Source organism: Colletotrichum chrysophilum (genome assembly GCF_026319265.1).
Source record: "Colletotrichum chrysophilum strain AFK26 chromosome Unknown scaffold_69, whole genome shotgun sequence".
NCBI classification, from domain to species: Eukaryota; Fungi; Ascomycota; class Sordariomycetes; order Glomerellales; family Glomerellaceae; genus Colletotrichum; species Colletotrichum chrysophilum.
In genome coordinates this window covers 193,944-206,641 of record NW_026517356.1, presented here as the reverse complement: position 1 = coordinate 206,641, position 12,698 = coordinate 193,944, and the positions used below count along the sequence as shown (strand labels likewise).

At 52.8% G+C, this 12,698-nt stretch overlaps 5 protein-coding genes across 5 annotated transcripts; 3 read left to right on the top strand and 2 right to left on the bottom strand.

Annotated features, from left to right (window-relative positions):
- Window positions 1–2,971: 2,971 nt before the first annotated feature.
- COL26b_008155 (uncharacterized protein) lies at window positions 2,972–3,612 on the top strand (the record flags this gene model as incomplete). Its single annotated transcript, XM_053180922.1, has 4 exons — window positions 2,972–3,022; window positions 3,073–3,438; window positions 3,518–3,541; window positions 3,589–3,612. The coding sequence occupies 4 exons, from the start codon at window positions 2,972–2,974 to the stop codon at window positions 3,610–3,612; spliced, it is 465 nt and encodes a 154-aa protein (XP_053035184.1).
- A 384-nt stretch (window positions 3,613–3,996) lies between these two features.
- On the bottom strand, window positions 3,997–4,980 carry COL26b_008154 (uncharacterized protein; the record flags this gene model as incomplete). The annotated part of the gene is made up of 2 exons (XM_053180921.1): window positions 3,997–4,047; window positions 4,294–4,980. 2 exons carry the CDS (start codon window positions 4,978–4,980, stop codon window positions 3,997–3,999), a joined length of 738 nt encoding a protein of 245 aa, XP_053035183.1.
- A 1,382-nt stretch (window positions 4,981–6,362) lies between these two features.
- On the top strand, window positions 6,363–8,103 carry COL26b_008153 (uncharacterized protein; the record flags this gene model as incomplete). Its single annotated transcript, XM_053180920.1, has 3 exons — window positions 6,363–7,566; window positions 7,622–7,808; window positions 7,884–8,103. 3 exons carry the CDS (start codon window positions 6,363–6,365, stop codon window positions 8,101–8,103), a joined length of 1,611 nt encoding a protein of 536 aa, XP_053035182.1.
- A 489-nt stretch (window positions 8,104–8,592) lies between these two features.
- COL26b_008152 (uncharacterized protein) lies at window positions 8,593–9,054 on the bottom strand (the record flags this gene model as incomplete). The annotated part of the gene is made up of 1 exon (XM_053180919.1): window positions 8,593–9,054. The coding sequence occupies one exon, from the start codon at window positions 9,052–9,054 to the stop codon at window positions 8,593–8,595; it is 462 nt and encodes a 153-aa protein (XP_053035181.1).
- Window positions 9,055–10,985: 1,931 nt separating this feature from the next.
- On the top strand, window positions 10,986–12,675 carry COL26b_008151 (uncharacterized protein; the record flags this gene model as incomplete). Its single annotated transcript, XM_053180918.1, has 2 exons — window positions 10,986–11,693; window positions 11,779–12,675. 2 exons carry the CDS (start codon window positions 10,986–10,988, stop codon window positions 12,673–12,675), a joined length of 1,605 nt encoding a protein of 534 aa, XP_053035180.1.
- Window positions 12,676–12,698: the final 23 nt, after the last annotated feature.

Below are 12,698 nucleotides of genomic sequence, written 5' to 3'. Positions count from 1 at the left end.
AGCTTTGTGGAATGCCTAAAGAAGGGCAAATCCGAACGACATTCACGTCTTTGAAGGCAGAATATGTACAGAGTGTAGTCCGCAGGTTATTATATCTTTCATGACAGTCCTGTCCTTACGCGCTTCTCTTCACATGCTTCAATGTCAGCTCAATCATGTCCACTGCGGCGCAATTGCGCGGGACACTGGCACCCCTTCCGGAGAACCATCGCAGTGGACTCATCATTTTGACTGCAGTTTCATTCCTTTCGTTCCTATCAACGTTGATTCTTTGGCTCTTCATTTCGTATAAGCTCTTGAAGGAGCGGCTGACCCAAAAGAAGCAGCCCGACGACGCACGGCCAAATGTCGTCATTGGCGGAGTTCCGGATCTGACTCTTGGGCTTGATGCGCCCGCATCCGGGGCGCAAGGCTTCGCTCGGCTTCAAGAACTCGACAGGTTAGCCGCCGAAGAAGAACAACGAAATGCCGAGGCGGAACGAAGACGGATCGAGGAGGCGGTGCAGGCCCGGAACCCGTTTCCTATCCTTGTCTACAATCTGCTAATCGCAGACATGATGGAAGCGTTGGCATACGGGTTAAGCTTCTACTGGGTTTACGCCGACGGGATATTTGCCCCATCATCGGTTTGCTGGGCTCAAGGCTGGTTGGGTTCCACGAGTAATTTGGCCGCAAGTTTGTTTCTTTCTCTCATCTCGGTCAATACGTTTTTGACTGTCGGTCTGGGTTACAAGGTGCCGCCATGGGCGGTTTACACTGCGATCGCTGTCCTCTGGACTTTCGATTTTGTAGTCAATGGCGCCGGAGTCGGAATCACCGCACAAACTGCGCCGCCTGGAGAGTCCTTCTTCATGAGAGCGAATGTGTGGTAAGACACAGCTTTGAGCTGCTAATGTGATTCCGTGTCAGCTAACACACGGCGACTAGGTGTTGGATCTCCACGGCATACGACCCTTGGCGCCTTTGGGCTCACTACTTCTGGGTCATCGTATCGATCGTTCTCACGATATTCTTGTATTCTTTTGTTTTTTTCACATTGTGGCGCCAGAAGCGGAGTTGCCGGCACTTGCCAGAAAAGCGCAACAACCAAGAAACGGGACAGCGACGACTCTCCGGCTACCACCCGGCTTTCTTGCTGTACCCGTTCGTTTACATCGGCTGTAGCGTTCCATTGGTCGTCGGCCGAATCACGTCTCTATTAGGGATCGACCTTGGTATACCATACTTCGCATTCGCTGGCTGCGTCCTGGCCGCGAACGGCCTCTTCAACTGCATCTTATGGACGACAACGATCATCTTCAGCGCACCTCAAGATGTGCACGACACAGGGCTTGATAGGTACGCCTTCATGCGAACGCCGATACGCGAGTACGGGCACCGAGTCATCATTCGAGGACCAATCAGCAGAAGGGTTCCCATCTCGGAGCTGCAACCTACAAACAGCGGCGGGAAGAAAGAGTGGTGGTGGTGGAGACACGGGGGTTTGCGACCTTGGGGAAAGTCGTATGTCAATGCGCACGAAATGCCCATTGTGCGATCGGTGCGCTCATATGAGGTTCCGTCGCCGCCATATTCATTGCCGGTGATTGTGGAGGGGCCGTATATACAACTGGATGTTGTCACAGCAGTGAGATACGAAGCTACCGATCCTGCAGAGAACACGAAATAGAGACCTAGGCAGACAGCCGGAAAGGGATAGAACAGAAACCAGATTGACGAGAGAAGCTCCGTCATATTGATTAATGAAACTTGGATTATCGTTCTAATGAGACACAATTGAGTAGGCTGCGGTGTGCCTAGAATTCTATCCCGCTTTTCGACGCGTACATCAACCTACGGCCGCAAATCGACATCGGCCCGAAGTGTGGATATCCGGCTACTCCGGATGGACCCGATCCCGGCACCGGTCGGAGCTTATGTCTCTGCCAACAGCTTGTGCTGAAGTTTGACAGGATAGGCAACGCCAAGCACTCGGACTTTGAGGATTGCCCGCCGTTGAGCTTTTCTGCCATAAAACCTTTGGCAATCCGGCAAGGGGTAGCCGGTGGCCAAAACTCCATGTTTCTTGGGGCATGTGGCCCGGTCGGCTGTTTGTTGGTCCAAGACAATAATTGATGCTCAATGGAATATTGCTCAAGGCAAAATGCACGTACCTCTTGGAAACGTTTGTTGAAAAACACACGTGCTTTTCCAGTGGCTCCGCGCTGATGAGCACACAAAACGCCTTTCGTTGACCAAACACGCAAGGGAAACCTCTTTCAGCGGTGGTTCGACAGACCTGGAGGGTTCGAGAGCAGTAGATGCGGTTTCGGAAATCTCGATGAATTGAAGAAACGGCTGATTGGCTGATGTCGAATCTTTTGAGAGATCCATACCTCATTCCCAATACTTACACAGCCAAGCCATCCCTTGCTCCTCCTAAGGACCCGATCGGCCGACTTGATTAGCTGTTTGCGCATTCTAGGGGCAACACTGTCGATCTTCCCTCTCCGACAGCCCACAGGACATCCCGCCAATTTCTTTCAGGCGCATGCTTATGTTCATAAGGTGATTGATGTGGTTTAAAGAGGTCTTTGACTAGGGTTTTGAGGCATCGCCACTACCTGCCTAGCAACTCGCGCTTCGCTCTTCGAAGCTTGGATTATTTCCATCCCAAAGCAGACCCGTATTCAAAGATTGCTTCTCCTTGTCAAACGCGAAGACTGCAATCTTCTTGCCCTTCGCGGGAGCCCACAAGACTTCGCCGGGGCTTGGTGCTTTCTGGGCATGTCTTGGAGAAAGTTGAAGTCCTTTTGCATTGTATTACAACAGTGCTGTAGCGTATCTGCGGATTACAGACACTGTCTTCCAGATACTTAATAAAGAAACTGTCTGCCTTGAGATCAGTTCCTACCCCACTTGGCCATCAGCCAACAATTTAACAGCTCAGCCCAGGTCCGGCCTTGAGTCTATCGCACCACGCTCGTTCAACATGTATTCAAAATACCTTTCCATGCTCATGCCGGCCTTGATGGCCATATTGGTCTGTTACCATTCCACGGGCATCTCGAATGCACACTAACGAGACCTTAGGCAGCAGCAACCGAAGCTCCAATCGCAGGCTACGATGTCTTTGTGCCTGAGTGGGAAGTGAGAGCTCACCCCAGTGGCGACTCACTTCGCCTCAACGGAACGGCGGAGGATGTCATCCAGCAGATCGAAAAAATCAACCCGGACTTCAAGAGATCATTCAACGTTGATGATCTCCCAGAAGAGGAGGAAGGGATAAATAGTGCACACGAATTGCAGAGCCGCGCTGTGACAACTTTTCCCCTGGATAGGGTCATCTGCGACAATTTTGAGCCGGCCAAGTCGGCTGAGGTCATGAGTGCCGTCCGATATTTGAACGACATTGGTGGGAGGCCCAAGAATGGCGGTGGTCCAGCAAACTGTGGTAGGGTTAGCTGCGGTTACAAGGTAAGAGAGCCAAGAACCTCTGCGTTGAAGTCGCTGTTAGCTAACCTATCATGATCACCAGGTCGCCGTTTGGTGGTGCAATGATGTAAGTCTCTCCCCCTTCTTCGGGCACGAAATCCCAATTCCCCATAGGACCTGAAGGAAACTGACGAATGATTTCTGATAGGGAGCGCAAACGAGAGAACTCAGTGGTTTCAGCTCCATTACGGCTGGTATCTATGCCATCCAAACGATGTGCCAACAGACTCGGCCCAAGTTTGCTGGGCAGGCCTTTCACCCTGACAACTGGAATGTAATAGTTCGTTGGGAAGACTGTTAAGAAAAATCAGGCGTGCTGAAGTCGCATGTAAAATGGATCAGACAACAATCAAGTCTATGCTTGGTCCTAAATGGCTCGGATGGAGCAAGCTTCACTTCTTTGGACACATATTTCTCACATAAGGCAGGGCGCATTGGAAAATCTATCATTGGCAATGGACGCGAGAGCTCTTACTATTCATTGCACACTTCTTAATAGCAAAATATTAATTCAGATAATGTCTAAGCCCAATAGACTCTCCACCTCGCGGCAGGTTCACCGCCAATACCTTTCTACAACCTTCGACAGCCGTTCAACGCCAGTATCGATTTGATCCTTCTGCGCAGCGGGTATTATCATTAGCAAGTGGGACCAAGAATACTACTGAATGACTTTGAATTATCTGTGTCTTTACTTACCGTCGGTGTCGCAAACGAAAAGCGGAAGTGCGCCGTTCGTGGGTCGGCACCTCGTGCCTTTGTTGTCGTCATGTCCGGCCCTTGCCATGCATGATAATAAGATCCCGGTGTCAGAAGTACGAGCTCAGTAGCCCACGCCTTCCACAACTCTTCCGCAAAATCTTGTTCAGGATCTTTGCTGGCGCCAGACCTTTCCATCTCCATGAACTCAGGGATACCGTCAAAGTAGAACTTGCACCAGACGAACATGCCAGCACCAGGGTCCACGAAGCTGAAGACTGGTCGCAACTCTCCACTTTGCTGAGACCTTACACATGCGACGAGCCCCTGCGCCTGGGGTACTGGTGACTTGGCGGCAGGGAGCACAACGAAGCGTGCGTGGAACGCGTCAAGTAGCCAGTCTCTCCTCTCACGGTACTGAAATTGGAGACTCTGAAGCCAGGTAAGATAGCCGTCAATGCCCCAGCGTCGGAGTAAGCCCAAGACAAGAGCTTGGCTGAGACCTGCGGGGTCTTGTGTCTCAACTTCTGTCGCGCGGAGAAGACGTTCAGTGAAGACCGGGTTAGCCACGAAGTACCCCATGCGAAGTCCTGGGAAAAGGGTTTTTGAGAAAGATTCGAGGCGTATGACACGGCCTTGGACATCCATTGACAGGAATGTCGGAACCAGGCTTTTGAGAAATTCCTTTGTCGGCTTGGGTTGAAATGCGGGTTCCTTGGGGGTAAGGTACCCGGGGAATTGCAAGAAATAGTACGGGTCGTCCTCGACGATGATGATGTCTGCGCACTGTGAGTTCTCGAATAACATCTAATGAGGTCTGCCCCTACCAAACTCAACACAAACGTCGTATATCTCCCTGCGCCGTTGGGCTGAGATAGTGATGCCGGTGGGGTTTGATCCCACGGAAACCAAGTAAAGTCTGCTTTTAGTCAGATCCCAAAGCCGAAACCTCGGTGCTGTTACTGAAAACTGACGTACACTCTAGGTCCTCTCTTCTCCTCATCCCAGTTCTGGAGAGTTGATCGGAGGTCTTGTGACAAGATGCCATGTGCATCGGCTGGGATGGGCACGGCCTTGATCCCAAAGGGGATCCAAAGAGCCTGAGCCGAAGGATAGGTAAACTCCTCGACAAGAACAAAGTCGTTTTCTTCACAAAGAAGCCCGACAATCTTTGCCCAAGCGTTCGTATTTCCCGGGTGCAGCAGACATTCGTAATCGCATGGAGGCGCATGGACCGTCTCGGTCAGCTCTTTGGCTAGTTCAACTAGCTGGCGGTTGCCGGCTCCAGAACCTATTATGAACTCAGGTTTCTGTTCTCTTTTGTTGATCGGAACTCGGGTTTGGTTTCATACCATATTGCAAAAATTGAGACAACTCTAGATCGCCAGGTGATGCACCCCGACCAAGAGTGAGACTCAGTATGTCCGGGTTCTCGGCCGCCACCTTGCGGTCCACGGCAAGAGATGCCTCCGGAGTCAAACAACTGAATTTGGCTTGTTCAAGCGGGAAAAGAGATGGATGTGGCAGTCCTGCACAGCTTTTGAGCATCATCGTGTCAATATCCTCAGTGCGAATGTGAATTACCTCCAGCAAAACTAATCATGCCATCATAGCCCATAAACTTGATGATGTCTTTCAATGGCGATGGATGCCGAGCTTTGCTCTTGGCATTGATGTGGTGGGAAAGGTCCACATTGGAAGGGATCCTATCGATGCTGCCCATCTTGCCCGTGTAAGAGAGAGGTGTGTGGTCGACTTTGGTGCCAAAGGCTTTGGTTGTAGATGTTCGTTATTCGGCGTCAACCATACAGCTAAGGTAAACGGGCGCTGCATTCATGATCTATGGCCTCTTATCTTATCCATTTCATTTTCTTTCTGCGGCATCTGGTCATTGCAATTTGTCTAGTCATTGTCATCAACAAGCCTAGGCGAGAAGTCTTCGGCCGGAGATCCGACCGAAGAAGATGGCTTATCAGCAGGCCCCGCGGGCGATAGCGCACCTGCTGCCGCTATCGGCCCCGCAGCGGGACGGATGTCGGACCCTCGGAGACTAGATCTGTGACCGATGACGAGCAAAGCGATATCATTACGACATCAGATCGAGCTTCCGTTTGATAACTAAACTTCGGGCGCTGGTGACGTTTTTTGTGAACAACCCCGATAACCAAGCAAAATATTTCCCGACCAAGATGGGCAACAACATTTCGTACCAGCAAACGCCGGTTGAGCTGAGCTTAGGGGACAAGGGCAAGATCCGCGGCCTTCAGTTCGACGATAAGTCCCGCCGATTCACGGGCGTTCCTTATGCGCTTCCTCCGACCGGCGAGCACAGATGGCGTAAACCGCGACCACTGCCGACTTCATATTCGTACAGCGACGGCGGAGACTGCGCATACGATGCGACGAAGTTCAAGGCCGTGTGCCCTCAGAAGGCCTTCCACGTCGTAAAACCTGACGGCCAAGGCGCTACTCACAGCGAAGACTGCCTGTTTGTCAACATCTGGACTCCAGTGCGCAAGGATGGGGAGGAGGACAAGAAGTGGCCGGTGAAGCTTTGGATCCATGGCGGCTGGTTTCAGATGGGAGACGCGTCCCAGGAGCCTGGCATGGATGCGACCGAGCTCATCACGACGGGCGGGCTCAACGCAATTGTCGTAGCCATTGGATACCGACTTAATGTCTTCGGCTTCCTGGCTGGCGAGGATCTTCTCCGAGAAAGCGGCGGCGAGGCGGGCGGCAACTTTGGCCTGTGGGATCAGCGGGTCGCGGCCGAGTGGGTGCGGGACAATATCGCGTACTTTGGCGGTGACCCCGACAACATCACCCTCGCCGGCCGCAGCGCTGGTGCATACAGTGCCGAGGCGCAGATGCTTTATGACTTCCGCAAGCCAGGGAACAAGTCCTCGCTTTACCGCCAGATTTTTATGGACTCCAACGCGATCCCTGCGCAACCCAAGTCCTTGGCAGATGTTCAAGGGCAGTTCGACGAGCTCTGCGAATACTTCAAGATTGAAAAGAGCCTATCAGGATCTGAAAAGCTCTCAGCTTTGCGCGACATCAGCTGGGAAGATCTTATCAAGGCAATCCCCCATTTGAAGAACCACACCTTCCGGCCCGTTACGGACGATACTTTTGTGCATTCGGGGATGATCGAATACCTGCAAAGCAAGGAGTTTGCCGACGAGTTCAAGGCCAGAGGATACAAGATCTTGATTGGCGAAGTGCGAAACGAAGAAACATTGTACTCTTCATACAACGCCCCGACCGAGCCGACGTTAGACGCCCTCAGGCTGCAGGTATCGAACTACTATGCCCCTGATGTTACTGATCGAGCCATCCAGCAATACAAGTTACCGGAGTCGGACAAGCTGGAAGATTGGCAAAGGACTTTTGGTAAGCCACTCAAGACTTGAAGTTGTAGAACGTTTGCTGACATCAATGATTTCAGGAAATATTGTGTCTGATGGCCAAGTGCGCGCTCCGTCTCGAGCTCTGGCCAAAGCATTAGTCGATAACGGCGTCAATCTACAAGATGTCTGGCGATACCACATCGCATATCGTTTGTCTTTCATCGATGAGAAGGTGGCACCAGCATCGTTTGGTGTCGCACATGCGATGGACAGGCCGATTTGGAAGTAAGAGCTGCCCCTAACTGGAGGAACCTCTGAGTTCCGTGAGAGAATCGAACTGACTTAGACTCTACCTAACAGCTTTGCCATCTGTCACGGGCCAACGCCTGCTGAAAGGCAGCTGATGGAGGATTGGATCGGCATATTGGTTGCCTTCGTCAACGATGACAAGAGCTATGAGTTCGGCACCACCTCAGTTGATCAGATGAAGGTTATGACTCCAGAGGGAAAGATTGAGGTTCAGCCAGACGGAAGATGGGAGGAGCTGGTGAAGCTAGGAAACATCTTTGCAGGCAACTAGGGCACCAATAATAGGATTTTTCAAGCCATTCATGTTCAAAATTTTCCTTATGAACTGCGTTCAGATGCTACTGCCCCAGGCTCTATGTCAGAGAAGACTGCCGAGTCGAGTCAATGAGCCTGACCATAATCGCATAATGCGCTAGTTGATAGGTGTCTGAGCCTGTACGCAGAGAGAGAAGGTGGAACTGTACGTTTAGTGAGATTGGACGTCACGGAGATCGACTGAAGACGGCGTAAAGACGAAGAACCATGGAATTAGACCTCGAACAGACCTCATGCGAGGGCTCTCCGATGCGGCCAGTGCATAACATGATGTGTATCAAAGAGGTCAGCCCATAAATGTCCTCTCCATAGAAGACCGCAAGTAGCATGCATCACATTGATCATCAAATGAAATGGTATCTAATTTCATTAAGTTCATCGTAGTGTTGTTACAATTATTTTACAATTTTGTACATCCCACCTCCACGTATTCCACGTCATTCCCTTACTTTGTCGTAACGTGGTCTGCAGTGTGCGCCGGTGGCATGCCCGAAACGCCTCCGTTATTCGGGGCGCCGTATCCGTACTGGCCAGGTGCAGCAGTGTGCGCATACCCGTAGCCTTGCTGTTGTCCGTAACCTTGCCCGTAGTTGTAACCACCTTGCGGGTTGGTGTTGTTCGGGTTGTAGTTGCTGGAGCCCATGCTGGAGCGGTTGTCCCCGTAGTACTTTTGCATCTCCTTGTTGTGATTGGCGCGCTGCCTCTTGTGGCGGCGGAAGAGGCAGAAGGCGAGGATTATTAACGCGATACCGACAACAACTCCAATAACGATGGCGGCAATGATGCCACCGCCGATAACACGGGCGCCGGTACGGACTCTGCTGCCGGACGAGCTGACTCTGCTGCTTGTCACTCGAGTAACGAGGTTGAGAGCTACTTCGCGAGCCTCGATTGGGAGAGAAGGCATGTTGAGTGGTTGTGAGTTGGAGTCTCCCAAGGTTTGATAATGGATATTCAATCTCGCGGTTTTCAACACCAATGAGTAGTTTGTAAGTGGTGTTTTGTATTGCTTGGTGCAGGACTTCTTCCGTCTCAAACACATGGCAGGACGGCGTGGGCTTTATCTTTTCAATTAGGAAGGCACTTTCTAGCGTTGCTGAACGTCATAGTCAACACGTCAGGCCAGCTGTGTGCCGGATCCCCCCCCCCCACAGGTAACATCACCGCCTCAATTAGTACCAGACAAGTGCGCGATGAATGACATCGTTCGTGGCACAGCAGCAATTGAACTCGTCCGTTTCGGGGGATACGAGTGGCTGACTGGCCCCCAAGCCGTTTAGTCTGGCCGGCTGTTGAGCAGGATGAATTGCCCAGCAGGCATTAGACAGGCGGGATCGACCGTTGATGTCATCAGTCTTACTGCCAAGCGGGATCAGCCATCCTAGCTAGCGTCTACCATAAACCGCCTGTGGCACGCGGGGTAGGCAGCCACATTGACGGTTGGCGAATCCAGAAGCCGTCCAGAATTTTAGAGACAAATCGTGTTGAAATTTCTAGAAAACAGGAAAACGGAGAGAAGTGCTTGAGCTCAGGAATGCTGATCGAAGCTGCATTCGGCCACACGCGATGAGTGAAGCCTTCGCTGGCTGCTTCCGATTCACATCATCGCACTTGGCCCGACCGGACCCTGAAAATCGGTGAATTGGGGACTTTGGGCGCATAATCGGTGACGATGATTTCGCCCGATAGGATAGAAGGCAAGTCTCCCTTGTGTTGATAGCCCAGCCACATCATGTGCCACACATGTGGAAATCGTGCCCACTTAGTCGATCGACAGATGAGGCTGTGCTCACCGAAGGCAAGTTTGGCGATTCAGTCGCAACTTGTCTCTGTGCGATCATACGGCTGCGCAACAAATACACAGACTCCTCCAATTTTTACCTTCACATAATCAACTCATGTGTTTCTCATTCCTTGGTTCAAGTTTGGTGGTCTTGATTAATATTAGTGTCCACGATACATATAGCAAAGACTAGTGTCATCTCAATAATGCACTCCAACTGACTAAGCGGGATAGAGGTGGATTTGCGCTCGTAGTGCGTAGGTAAAACATTAAGCTTGAAAGCCTGACGGACATCGGCCGAACACTTTCGCGACTTCAGTTGGTCTCTTCAGCGGGACAACATGTCAACCTGGGACGACTCAACGCTCACAACGAAAGGCGCGAGCACGTCAACGGGTCTACCGATGCCACCCGAACCTTTGAAAAACGCCACCAAACAAAACCTCCCAAAGCCTCGGTCCGGAACGTGAAATACTTGGCTCTAACCCGATGCCGCTGCAGAACTCACGGTACCAGCCCAGGACCTCATCCAGTGCTGAAAATTTTCGTTATGATCAACTACCGGAATGGATACCTTTGTGGGCCTCAACTGGCCATCACCACATTAATTAGCCCCGGCCGAGCAGGTTCGTCACCTCCGATGTGCCGCCGTAGGTGGCCCTTATTCCCCTCATTAATATCGGCCGCCAGACCCCTGCTCAGTCGCGGGGCCTAGCTGGGTCAAGATGATCTGATAAGATAATAAAGTATCTGTATCGCTCACCAACGTGGCATCCTGCCGCCGTCCATACAATTACACCCTTGTCTTGAGCCTACTAGGGCCCTAAAGCACAATCAGTTTGCTGCAGAAAATTATTGCTTCTGTGGGAAAAGTGAGGGGAACGAGCGATAACGATTCCCGCACGCCACCAACAATCAACACCATCCCATCCCATCCAATCTCACAGCACCACTCAATCGGATCCTACCCCGAGCCACGTCAAACCGAACCCCTCCTCTCTGCTGGATCAGTCTCTCGCGAGCTTTGTTCTGCCCATACGACAGCAGCAGCAGCAATGGCGCCCGCGATCCCGCCCACGCGACGGTCGCGCAACGGCTGCATCGACTGCCGCCGGGCCAAGGTCAAGTGTGACGAGATCCGCCCGTCATGCGGTACTTGCGCCCGGCGTCGGCACGTCTGTCAGGGGTACAAGACGCCTGCCCCTACCCACTCGCGATCATTCAACGCGTCACTGCCGCCGTCTACGGACTCGTCTGGCATCGCTTCTGGTGGCAGCGGTAGCAAGAGCGCAGTGGGAGCAGCGGCGGCGTCGCCAAAGACTCCGGCGAGCGAGGCTTCGGTGACCGAGACGATCGCCGTGGCAACCACCCCGGCGGAGGCTGAGTGTCGGCCGACGCTGGTGGTGGAAAGCCCGAGGATCTTCTCGCTCATCCCGCCTGGCACGGTGCCGCTCGGGGATCAGCCGCATTTTGAGGTCTACTTCAACAGACACCCCTTTGAGCTGCTGATTGGCCAGGAGTTTGTGTGCGAGATGAACGCCAACGTCTTGATGATGTTGCAGCAAGATCCAGTGACGGTCGCAGACGCCGTGTCGGCGGTTGGCTACTCATATCTTGTGGGGATGGGGAACAACACCTCACAAACACTGCTGCCGGTGCTAAATCGCAGGGCAAGAATACTTGCAAACCTAAGAAGCATGAAACCTTCGAGTTATTACTTTGAGGAAGCCCTCTTCTTACTTCTCGGTCTCTGCGCAATGGAGGTGAGTTCTATGCTCCGTGTGGGACGTTCTCACCCGACTGTGAATCTCGGGTGGTGAACATGGATCGTATGCTCACAGGGTCCAGCTCGTTACTCTGGCGCAACCAGGACACCAGGCTACCATCCCTACTGTCCTGTCCAACGTGGCGTCTCTCATCACACACCACGTCTCTGCTGGAGGAAATGTATCGTCTATTGCGAGATATTACCTTCGCGCATTGGCTAGACAGGATCTCGTGGTCTCGCTCGTCCAGCTGCGCCGGCCCAAAGTGCCCACTTACGTCTGGCTCGAAGACGAGCCCAAGCCTGACCGACTGCTCGGCTACACCGTGACCATGATGCCTCTCCTCGAAGAACTCTGCACGCTGGCGGAGGAGGTTCGAGATCAGGTCCTTCAGCCTGCTTTTACCAACTCTCTCCTAGATGGACCCGGGACCATCCCCACATCGGATGACACTTCGCCGCCTTCGTTGTGCCTCGACAGCTGGCTGGACGCGGGTTGCTCCGATACCCTTCTGCGAGCGGATTCTCTCCGCATGCGGCTGGAGGCCTGGCGCCCCATGATATCTGACAGCCTCTCGTTCCGCTCGTCGCGCAAGTTCCGTGCACAGGCTGCATGCTACCGGGCGGGGGCCCTCCTGTACTTGCATCGTCTCTTTAACCTCCCCAACTCATCCCCCACAGCAGACGCTGAGGCGTTAAGCAAGGCTCACGACGTGATGCTTTACACCAGCGGCCCGCCCGCGGAGACCAAGATGTTGCTGTGGCCCGTCTTCCTAGCGGCCTGCGAGATGTTAGATGATGAGGATAGGACTGCTGTGCGGGACGTGTTCGACTCGATAGGCACGCATCGAAAGACGGTCACCGTCGAGCGGACGCGGACGTTCGTCGAGGAGAGGGTGTGGAAAGCTAGAGATGCAGGCCGGGACTGGAACTGGATGGTGCTAGCCCAGCTTTATCCGGGAGAATGTCTCCCTATATGAGTCATCCAATGGTAGCGGCGTTC